Source organism: Penaeus chinensis, chromosome 6 (assembly GCF_019202785.1).
Source record: "Penaeus chinensis breed Huanghai No. 1 chromosome 6, ASM1920278v2, whole genome shotgun sequence".
Taxonomy (NCBI): domain Eukaryota; kingdom Metazoa; phylum Arthropoda; class Malacostraca; order Decapoda; family Penaeidae; genus Penaeus; species Penaeus chinensis.
Window position 1 is genome coordinate 35,022,100 of NC_061824.1, and position 12,500 is coordinate 35,034,599.

At 33.8% G+C, this 12,500-nt stretch overlaps 3 protein-coding genes across 5 annotated transcripts in view; 2 read left to right on the top strand and 1 right to left on the bottom strand.

Annotated features, from left to right (window-relative positions):
* LOC125026429 (V-type proton ATPase subunit G-like) overlaps nt 1-2,494 on the top strand; it is a 4,080-nt gene extending 1,586 nt beyond the window's left edge. The window contains exons 2-4 of the mRNA XM_047614878.1: nt 805-905; nt 1,586-1,684; nt 1,863-2,494. Of these exons, the coding sequence (XP_047470834.1) occupies nt 805-905; nt 1,586-1,684; nt 1,863-1,937 (275 nt within the window). The 3' untranslated portion in view covers nt 1,938-2,494. The remainder of the gene's footprint in view (nt 1-804; nt 906-1,585; nt 1,685-1,862) is intronic.
* A 2,511-nt stretch (nt 2,495-5,005) lies between these two features.
* On the bottom strand, nt 5,006-11,077 carry LOC125026466 (LETM1 domain-containing protein 1-like). The gene is given in 8 exon segments (XM_047614935.1): nt 5,006-5,534; nt 5,536-5,610; nt 6,998-7,141; nt 7,854-8,028; nt 8,142-8,255; nt 8,523-8,693; nt 8,838-9,461; nt 10,850-11,077. Coding segments are annotated over 8 exon segments (1,455 nt in total). The 5' UTR covers nt 10,900-11,077; the 3' UTR covers nt 5,006-5,432.
* Nucleotides 11,078-11,255: 178 nt separating this feature from the next.
* LOC125026465 overlaps nt 11,256-12,500 on the top strand; it is a 14,780-nt gene continuing 13,535 nt past the window's right edge. Inside the window, exon 1 of one of the 3 annotated variants that reach the window (XM_047614933.1) lies at nt 11,256-11,386. The gene's annotated coding sequence lies outside the window, so the exon portion shown is untranslated. The other 2 variants (XM_047614932.1, XM_047614934.1) reach the window with 2 other exon arrangements.

A 12,500-nucleotide genomic window follows, 5' to 3' on the forward strand; every position in this document is an offset into this window, starting at 1 on the left:
TATGGACGCACTGAGGTAGGGCAAATTGAAGATGATATTCTTGTAGTGGACAAAAAGTTGCAGACAATGATAACCACTAACAAAGGAAAAAAATTCAAGGAAAGTGCTGCTCACAGTCAACATGGTGCTGCCAAGGTTTTGCTCTATTTTGCTGTGCATACCGAGGTGAACACCATTTTTCCTGGAGGGTTTTGGGGGGGCAGAGCCTCCTGTTATATATTTTTGTCATTTTTATGGGATTATAGACCCCAAAAAGCTCAAACCCTTTGCTAGGAATGCAAAATATCCACCACTTCTGACTGGCAAGATGGAACTTAGATAGGTCCAAATGATTCACCTTGTGAGTGATGTCACAACCTTGATGAGGCTGTCACTCATCAAGGTAACATCACTGCAGTTCTGAGTTACTGTACAAGTTATTGGGAGTTGCTGGACATTCATATAGTGCTTATTTATTAATTTTGCTATCCATTTTTGCTGTATTTGGTTAGTAGACATCAGTAGAGGTCCATTTAATATCCATTTTGATGGGCTATAAGATGCAGATCTAGAAATAGAAAAATAACCATCTGTAAGTCGCATTGCATTGGAGATCTAAGGTACTATAGTAACTAGTTTTTTCGCTAAATATAAAAGTAATGCAGCTTTAAGGAATACCAGTCTCAGTCTCAGGTTGTAGTTAACTAACATAGAGAGAACATTATCCCTATCCTTGAAGTCCTCACTCATTCACTCTAAAATTCTTCTTACTAAATTTGTCTCTGTGTTCACCCAAAATGATTTACTGGAAAATTCTAATTTCAGGCAAAGCACGTCGGTTAAAGCAGGCTAAAGATGAAGCCCAGGCTGAGATTGAAAAATTCAGACAGGAGCGAGAACGTCAATTCAAAGAATATGAAGCTAAGGTGAGTACTTCATTAAACTTTTGGCAGAGTAAATCAGATAGATATAAGTAAGAGAAATCTTACTTGCTGTGGTGTGTCTTTAAAAAAACGACTTTTTTTTTTTCAGCTCTAAAATATTTAGACCGGAAAATAGGCACTTAACTCAACCACCACGGATTTACGTTGTCCCCTGTAGAATTTGTGAATTTTATTACGTGCTCAGCCAGCAAGGAGTTTATCAGTAGGCCTTAGTGACTGATCCTGATTTCCCCATTCCTTGAATTGGCAGGAAAATGTGTTTTTCTTTTTATTACAATTGATATCAATACTATTATTATTGTTATTGATGTTATAATTATAAAATTGATATTTAAATGTAACATTTAAGACAATGAAATAATACAAAAGGCACTTTCGAAAATCAAGGAAAAGGGCAAACAGCTGAGATAAGTAAGACTAATAACTGACTCCATGGTGACTAAACATTTGTAAAGCCATATGTGTAAATACAATAAATAAACTTATGTTACAGTGGGCATGGCATTTATTCATCCATGCTGATTGGAAATATTTCTGTCTCTTTGAAGTATTGAAGAGTTTAATCAAATTTTTAAAAACTTTCATGGTTATTGTTAGTTTTTACTTCATAATCCATTTCATGTGGAGCATTTTAATCATTTCTTTCCATTTTTGTCTTTCAGCATCTAGGATCACAGGATGATATTGCCCTAAAGATCAAGAATGACACTCATGTGAAGATTGATGCCATGAACAAGCAGGTTGCCCATAATAAGGATGCCGTAAGTGGAAGGCTGCTTTTTGTATTGGGCTCCCCCTACTAAAGAGTACATGGAGCAAAAAATTTATGGAATTTGTGTTATATGAATGATGTTGATCCATACTTTTTATGTTACCAAAACTTGTAATCGAAGTACTTTTGATGCAACGAAGCTCACCAATATACTTTACTCCTCGCAGGTTATTAAGCGCATCTTGCAGCTTGTCAACGACATCAGGCCAGAAATGCACACCAATGCTAAGAAGGAAGAGTGAAGAGAATTGAATTTTGCTTCTCCGACTTAGACTCCATGATAAGTGTCTAGGAAGACAGATGTCTAGTAGAATATGTGTGTATGTACAATTTGAAGTGAATGTATCTTGTTTGCATCATTCAAGTACTTTTGTTGTGGTTCGGTGGGAGAATCAGGTTTTAAGAGTAATTTTGAGTATTGTACCATGTTTTTTTTTTCTTTTTCTTTGTACATAGATAGCTTTTCCAAGTCTGCTCTCTTTGTTGACATTTCCATTACAAAATTGTGTTGTTAGAGAGTTGGGTAAAATTTTCCATTCATTACCATGTCAGATGAAAGATAGCATTTTATTTGATGTTATCCATTCTTAGTAAATTATTTTAAATTCGTAACATAAATGTTATACTATAATTGCTGGACTAAGTATTAACAAAGCACAAGTTGGTTGTTGTCTCAAAGTTTTATTTGATCAAGATTAATAATTGTTCTTAGTAAGTGCATCACATTCCATGATGTTTTGAATACTCTTCTGGTGTTGTGCAACTTGTTTATAGTGTATAATAAAATATGAGATATTTACCTTGATTTTTTTAGCTCCTTTTCATAAGATTTAAATTACTCTAGAAGAGGACATGATTGAAAGTCTTGTAATTATTAGAGAATGTTTACTCCATTCTGTGAACAAATATGTGGCCAAATACAAAGCTTGGCTAAGGACCATCTACAAGTTTTAAAAATAAATAGCTTTTTCACACTTTTGACTAACCTCACAATAGGTCCATATTTATATCAATATAAAACTCCAATCTTTTCTCTAAATATTATTGGGGAAAAAATCATAAAAAAAAAAAATCGCTATCACCACTGCTAAAACTTGGAAACCAGTACTTTTAAGCAGTATTCTGTATATATAATTTACAGTAAATTAAGACATTAAGTTTAAGTTATTCCTGACACAAAAGTTGAGGTAAAAACTTAACTACAAACATAGAAAAGAAGACTAACTCAATCTATTGATCCCAGAAGGTATATCCTGTAACATGATATGCAACTAAAAGTCTGTACATTAAAGTGTCAAAAGTAAATCCATACAAGAAACAAATACATTACAAATTGAACATAAGGTGACTGGAAATTAAAACCTACACACTGAAAAATCAAAAACAAGAAAATGAGGGGCTTTTATAACTTTTGTAACTTCACTGATACTGCAAAAGTTAAATGAAAACTACACTATAAATATACAATTTGTGCAGGGAGAAAAAATCACATCTTTGAGTGTACTATAATGCTCACATTTTTGTAGCTGGTATGACTTAAGACTTCTGATCACTAAAAAGGTATATGAAGAGTAATTTTCTTGTGTTTTCTGTTCACATGCAAGAAAATTGTAAATGTCTTTAAATATATTGTAATTACTCCAGCAGGAGCAGACACATGCTTGCACATGCACACAGTATTGTTTTTATTCATGTGTACATGCATAAACTAACCACCTTTTTTCAATATAATTTTCTCCTGTATAAATATAACTCTAGTGGTATATGATCTTGACCAGCAGTAGCAATTTTACCAAAAAGATAAATATTCTCTTCTATGCCAGTATGTCAGTAATGAATATGTACCATTACACAAATAGATACAAAAGACAATGCTGATTTGCATATAAGTAAAGCAATTAGATTTCACTCCGACTTTCTTTTTAGGCTTCGCTTTTCAAGTAAATATGTGTCACAGGCTTTGTGGTACAATTGACTTGCAGGCTTCCACTACTGAAGCAAGTTATTTCTTTCCTATCTTTGAAGGGCTTATACTTCATGTGTCGAAACTGGAAACCAAGTACATGATAGACAGACCCTCCCCTCTACCATATTTCAAGAGAGAACCTTATGCCAAACTCAAAGATGTGAGGATTTAACCATGTTGTAAGAACCAACAATGTGGGCTGGTTCTGAGGCTTCTATATGGACTAGTGTGTATATAACCAACATATATATGAATGTTGTGGTAGAACAGGACTGTTGTAATTAGAGGTTAAGAACAATTCCTTTTCAAGGAATGCATTTACTGAGACAGTTTGAGAGCATTCTCGTCATTGACTAATAGGTATGGCCTGAGGCTGCTATTGTCATGAGGTCATACAATCAAAGTTTATAATAAAGATTAATTATGACTATATATGACACCAGACAAAGAATGAATACATATGACTATATGAACAAACATGAAAAAGGCAGGAAAACTAAGTATATAAATTGAAAGAAAATTGACAAATAATTTATGATTCATACATTGTGTGAAAGATAGTGTTACTTGGACAAGAGTAACAAACTTCTTTCACAATTAACCCTCATTTTAGATTTGCAGATTTCCATGCAGGTTTATGTTGTAATATGATATCTAGATCAAGTTTGTGACATCAGAATAATATGAGGAGTGTTTTCCAATATATTTACCCTATTATGTCTATATATGCCATGTCTATGATCTCTCAAAATTGTCGTCTTCTGAGATTTACTGGGCCTCTGCCACGACTCAGCATGACAACCACTGCCCTATCAGTGTAAAGTCTGGGCATTCGCAACCTTAAGTTGGGCACTCAGTCAGCTTATTACAAACAGTAATAAAAACAGCATGAAATATAGCACTAATAACAATGATTGAAATAATAAAAAATATGATAATTATAATAACGATAATGATGTTAATAATAACACTAATAATTATTATTATCATTATTATTATTATCATTATTATTATTATCATTATTATTATAATTATTATTATTATAATCATTATTATCACATTTATAATTATAATCATAATAATTCATAATAATAATAATAATAAAAAAGTCAATAATAATAATAATAATCAATAATAATAACAACATTAAAGACAGTAACAATAATAACAAATATAATCATAAAAACAAGAAGAAATATAAGAAAGAAAATTCTTATCAATATGAGAATGTATATGAATGAATGAGGATGGCACATATAATTAAAAGTAGTGATGATATGGTGATAATGCTATTACTACCATGACAAAAAAAAAAAAAAAAAAAAAAAAAAAAAATTGTGACATCAAACAAACGTAAAACTGGATAAAAAAAAAAAAAAAAAAAAAAAGAAACCTTTACAAAAACAAAGAAAGAAGAAACAAGCAAAAAAGCAAAGTAAAAAGGTAAGAAAGTATTTAGTGAAGAACCTTTACAAATATCACAATCACATCCACACACTTATAAAACAAAATGCAAGAAAAGCACACATAAAAGAGGGCATCTATCTTCATAAATGCATCTAAAAAAAACACAACCAATTTCTGAAGAAGAAAAACAAAAGATTAAGCATTACAGATATCCCAAAAATGAAATAACAAAATAATAATTCTAAGAATATCTCCAACAGTCTTCACATCATACAATAAACAAACAATAACAGGAAAAAAGAAAAAAAAAGTTACCACAGGACGTCACGCATCATAGTAAAAGAAATCTGTCCGCCCTCACACCTTAATAAATGAGAACAATATTGGTCGGCTGATTATAAGCCATGAGAATTGGCAGATGCAGAAGGAGGGAAAAGGATGAGGAGTCGATTTCTCGCGACACCTTTGAGCCAGTTTCTCAGGTATTCCGTCATGGCTTCGGTGCTCATGTTTGCTGCATTCAAACCTCTCATGAAAAGGCACTGTGGAAGACAGAAAGGAAACTAGAAACGAGGATAAATTACTTGAGAATATCTTTGGAAGAATATAACAAACTGGAGGCACTAATATTTAGCCCTTAAACACTAAGCTTTAAGCTTCTCATCCTCTCCCTGTGGCCACAGACAATTAGTGGATGTGACTGATGCCAGGTCACTTCTTCATATGTTTTAAATTTTGCAGGTATAGATCAACTAAAGACAAAAAAGCTGAAGGTGGTGGTGTGTGCAGTTCTCACACAGCCAGCAGGGAGGGGGAGCAGCCAGGTCTGTGAGGAGTCTAATGGTCTTAGCTTTGTGATGCAATGAGTATTATAAGCAAGGGGGTCTCTGGAATATCACAATGTTTTTTGTGGAAGGTTACTCTGTGATTAATACAGTGTGTACACTGTTGTGTAATGTGTGTTTACTGCTAACTACATAAAAAAGTAAGATTATTCACTGAGACTATTAATACATACACATTCATCATCATCATCACCATCATTATAATAATAACAAAACAATAGCAATAACAATAACAATAATAACAACAATAATAATAACAATAACAATAACAATAACAATAATTACAAAAATAATAAAAATAAAAATAATAATAACAACAACAACAACAACAACAACAATAACAATCATAATCATAATCATAATCATAATCATAATCATAATCATAATCATAATCATAATCATAATCATAATCATAATCATAATCATAATCATAATCATCATCATCATCATCATCATCATCATCATCATCATCATCATAATAATAATGATAATAATATCAAAATCAATATCAATATTAATAATAACAACAACAACAACAATAAATATAATGATGATGATGATGATGATGATGATGATGATGATGATGATGATGATGATGATGATGATGATGATGATGATGATGATGATGATGATGATGATGATAATGATAATGATAATGATAATGATAATGATAATGATGATGATGATGATGATGATGATGATGATGATGATGATGATGATGATGATGATGATAATAATAATGGTATATAAATACATAATAATAATAGTGGTAAGAGTAGTACAAATATAAATACCTAATAACAACAACAACAACAACAACAACAACAACAACAACAACAATAATAATGGTAAGAGTAGTAAAAATATAAATACCTAATAATAATAATAATAATAATAATAATAATAATAATAATAATAATAATAATAATAATAATAATAATAATGATCACCATCATAATACTCAATAACAATAATGAAAATGAAAATGAAAATGAAAATGAAAATCATCATCATCATCATAATAAAAACAACAATAACAACAACTGCAACATTAATAACAATACCAATCATGATGAAAACTTACATGCTTCAACTGTTCGTGCGAGAGCGAGTCAATCCCTTCTCTGGAAATGGCGGAATCAAGGTAATGCAGCTGCCTTGCATAGTCCTCTAGCCTCTTCCGTTTCAGAAAGTAAACAGACCTACCATGCAGTCGCAGTAGCCCTCTCTGAAAATTGCAAGCTAGAGGTTAGAAACAGTATCACCAGTTCATATGTGTGTACAATGTAGAAGCTATCTGGATGTATTCAATTCAATCTATGTGAGAGATGTACTTCGGCTTTGTTTTATGAATCTAATTTACAAAACTTTATGACACAAAAGAGCAAAATATAAAAAAAAGAAAATTGTTGAACTTAATTTGGATATGTGTCTTCAAGATCAAGCTGAATGCCATCACTGCGCACACAATCCTAAATTAATCTAAACAACAGAATGCTCGCCTTTATTAGTTCAGCAACAACAAAATTTGTTCTTCCTTTTCCTATATAATATATCATATGTAAATATTCCCAGTTCCACAAACAAAGGGATTCACAACCTAAATCTAGCGTAGTGTATCAAAACAACAAATTGATATATATCAGTACATGTACAATAAATCAACTTAATAACAAACGAATGCTCTCTAGATATATTTAGATTTCACCTTCTTGCCCCCTGCAATGTTCTTCCATTACTCATCATTTTGTGCAATTGGCATCCAGCATATAAGTCATGATAAACAAAAATTTCTCCTTTGTAACATATATATTTTCTATGTCTGAACAAGGAGAGACTAACAGGATATACAAGTCAGTGCAAGAATCATTAACATTAAAGTTAAAGATATAGAAAAAAAACATACCTCTCACACTCACTCACTTGCAACCAAAACTTACCAAATGAACTGAATACATTTTCTTAAAGTGGAAAGGTGCTCCCTGGAAAAGAGGCAACAGCTCCACAATCTCCCTAACTGTGGGATGAATACCTGAGCCAAGTTTGTAGAAGGCAGCCCTACACTTTTCGCGCATGCTCTTGTCCTCTATGGTATTCAGCGCAGCTTGTAGGGACCTGGAAAATGGGACAGTTCTTTCCTATATACTTGCACTTTTCATCTTCCTCATCCCAAATACATCTTACACATGTGAGCTCACATTCAAGTCATACAAATGAGGGATCCTTACCTGAACACGGGCCGATAATTGAACAACCTTTTCTTCATGTCCATGAGGGCAAACTCATGACGCTGCTTAATGTCCCAAAAGTGATGACACAGCAAATGGCGTGGAAACCAATACCTGTATATGAATAGAGAACAATGCTCATATATCTCTGAACCTCTCCCCAATTTCTTATTTCTCTTGTTATCATTGTATCTTTCTCCTTCTTTCTCTAACCACAGTAATCCTTTTTGTAGATCTCTTCCTTTCTCTTTATTTACCAATATAACTAGTGTTTCTACTTCTTACAGTAAAAAAAAAAAAGAAAAAGAAAAGAGCCAGTTTCCAAGAATCTTCACACTAGAAGGAATACCAATTTCTTTGTCTTCACATAACAGTCATTACCCTATGGGGAAGGCAAGATTTTGGCCTAAAGGTAAAGATGATAAGGCAAGTATTGGAAAGACTCTAATCATGTCTCTTGGCATGTTGTAATACAGCTCCAACTCCCGACGGGTGCAATTTCTTAGCGTGCTGCCAGGAACGCTTAAATACACCAGGACCATCATAAAATCCCTGTGAAAAGAAAAAAAAACCACTGTAACAATATTAACATTATCAGTGCAAACAAAATCTATATATAAAAAGCATAGGTCTACAGTTTTTATCAATTATTCATACTTCTTCTACAATCAGCAATGTGAACTGTTAACAACTTACTTGAAATCAATGAGGAATTGCTTCAGTCCAACTGAAAATATGCGAAACATATTGAAGGTGTCCGGCATCTCATTTTCTAAAGATTGGTGGAATCTATTCAAGTACCATGTGTACCGACCTAAGAAGTATCGCAGTATTTTCGAGGGTATGTTTTGACTACCAACTTTATTCACCTGCTTCCGTGAGGTCTTTATCATTTGCATGTCCACAGCTTTGACACTATCATCATTTTCACTTTGGCTTGGTTCAGCACCAACTACACTCTCTTTCTCACTTGTGGCTTCTTGTTTTTTTTTACTGTCTGGACTAGCTGACATATTTTTCACTCCTGTGGTGGATATGTCTGTGACAGACAGCAACTTTGTTTCAGTCTGCAAGTGGAGGCTTTGGTACGGAACACACAAAGCCGATTTTCGCATTCTGACTCGATGCCAGAAATACGATGAACATGTGTATGAACTGCTCTGACTAGGGGGACACACACTCTGATTATCTGGCACTCTGTATATTCCATATTTTTGCCTGGCACCTCCCTGAATGTGTGGTCCATGGTGAATCCCTCTCCACAACACTCCTCTAAAGACACATGGACAATGTTGGGTATGCATTTTCCATATTTGATCCCTGTAAAATTTAAAAGGAATTAATAACAGTTACACAATATAATTTTCTATCATTATTGATTAATAGTTTTCCTTCATTTTAATATGAAAGTTCAGTCTCTTGTCCAGAATGTATGGAATCTCATGGTGAAAACACTTAAAACTTTGGTGGTAATCATTATAGCTAGTAAGATCAAAGATTAGGCATTAAATGCACATCCCCAAAGGTAGCAATCTTACGCATACACACAAAGTGTTACATCAGCTAAAAATCCCTTAGTTATTCATAATACAGCAATGATAAATTACAGTTTAATAAACTGTATAAAATTCATAGGAAGTTCATAATAACTTCAAGGCCTGATGAATTGGAATACAGGAGAATTAAATTCACTTGCTTAATAGCAGGACATTGAGATTTATAATCACAATTAAAACATTTAATGATTACAAATCAGATCCTTCAACAATTTCAATTATAACAACACAGATTTCAACTGTGGTGTTTGTCTGTATATATCCAGATATTTATCAAATAGGGGAATGAATCACATAGACAACTAGGAATGCAGTACTAATGAAGAATAAGGATTAACATTTTTATAGAAAAGTTCTGTTTCTCCTTTACTACTGAAACTGGTAATGACTGATTACTTACATCAACTCTCTAGTTTTATGACATAGACTTACTCTACTTTATAATACTATCCTCAACAGCTGGAGAGGTCAGGAATTATACCAGAAGACTGCTGATTTAAAATGCAAATGTATCAATAATCAATCACTCTTCCTATTTTGTTACCTTGCTTAAACTAATTAAAATCAACAACAACATCAGCTGACCAGGTCTACACAAACATCCACTTTTGCATATTCTATCAAGAAAGAGCCTAGACAAGCCACAGAATGCAAAGAACTTGTCCATCTTACTTTGTGTATTTTTACCCATGGTTGCCTCAGTTTACTTTAAATCTTTCCAGCTAAAAGTCACGTGACACTCAGAAGATAGAAATAACTCAAATGAGATACATCAGTACCAATATCATTAGTACCAGCAATGCAGAACCTCTTAGGAAAATGGACTGTTTAAATGGTCTTGGTACTAATCTATTAGGATTCTCTTCGGTGAGAGTTGTGCCGATTAAAAACTCAATTCATTTATATTTTAAAGAGCTTTCCCTGCGAACATAACGCCCAATGGCAAATTCTAAGCCCAGTGACTAATAACTGGCCAAAATACTGACCGGAGAATGTGCTTCTTTCACTCTAAGGAAAACTGATGCAATCGACTACAGACCCGGGCCGCAGTCCACTCAATAAATTATTTACCTAACCGTCCTACATACGCACGTCGTAACCATGCTCTGGACAAGGCAACTTCAGTACCACCCTCTGGATTCCTTACACTACCTGTATCGAAGGGGGAAGCGGTAGAAAAGACACGGATTTAAGGCCGCCATCGCCCGGGCCCGTCGCCGTCCGAAGGCAGGGGAGTCGTGGTCGGTCAGCTGATCCTTGTTTACCGCGGTTTCCAAGGGATCACTAAACGCTCGTCTTTATTTTGCCTGGTTGGATATGGGTTTTAGTTGTTTGTACGTTTTTTTAATCCGCGTGTTGTATCCTATTTGCAATGACTGTGTGTCGTTTATAAGTTACTTTGTAATCAATGGACCACACCGGCATAAAAAAAAACATTTATTTGTTACGCTTACATCGGCATTCCTAAACCGTATCCATGTCTACACACTCTTCCCAAACAGAAACCTCAACAGAGAGTCAGCCAACCCCCACCAGAATAAAGCCCCAACCATAACCCAAACATCCTCCCCTCTAAAGTAAATAAAGGAGCAAAGGCCGGGCCGCGACGAATCGCCGATCCTCCAGCCATTTCCGGAGCGAGAGGCGGCGGCGGTCAGCGCTTCTTCCTCAAGGACATTACCATATAAGGTAAAGTGACTCAGGTGGGGAGAGGGAGAAGCCACAGGGGACAGGGGAGAAGCCACTGAACGCAGGAAAAAGGGCCATGGCGGGTTGCATCACGCTATGTGCCTGTCCCTCGCTGAGTAACACGGGCTGAGGGTGTTCTTGTGCAGAGGCGACCCGCTGCAAGGTGTGAGTGGGCGCCGTGCGAGTCCTTTCCTTGGGTTTAATTCGTTGATTGGATTGCATTTGGTGTTGTTTCGTGTTTGTGAGGGTTTGCTGTGTCACCGTGTACTAGATTTGCCTACGTTTAGTGGATGACAGTGATACGTGTTTGGGTTTTATCGGCCGTTGAGATGTTGAACCACTTGTAGGTTGGTGTTATGTTGGGATTAAATTATCTAATATAAACTACCGCCCCTGCCTTATTATGTAAGATCTCATCCAGGTTGATTTTGTATTAAAACAGGTGTATGTAAGTAGTAATTTATTATATTAGAAAGATAATTACCTAGAAAGATGTATATTTAAAAGGTGATATTTAGAGTTATTGATACCCATGCAAGACTCATTTGTTTTGTATTGTATTTTACAAATAGATTCAGGAATTTTATGACTGCAATGTTACCTGGCAGGAATCTTGAAAACTTGTACTTGACAAGTTGACAGACTTGTTTGAATCAGTGACTTCTTGTCCAGTATTTCAAAAGCCAAAACCATGTAGTTTAAAGAGAACTTAAAAAATAGTAGAATGTGTGAAATTATTAGGAAGTAGAGAGTTGTAATATATATCTAGTAGTGAAAACATGTTATTTCATTGTAGTTCATACACTGGAGGGCTGTCTTTTAGAACTTGTAGGTACATACATATCAGTAGATGCATATTTAAGTAGATGATGTATATATCAGTCTTTATAGAAAGACAGATAGATAGTTATATGTGTATGTGTGTATTTGTTTATTCATTCATTAATATATTCATTCATTTCCATTTATATATATATATATATATATATATATATATATATATATATTTATATATATTTATATATATATTTATATATATTTATATATATATATATATATATATTTATATATATTTATATATATATAAATATATATATTTATATATATTTATAAT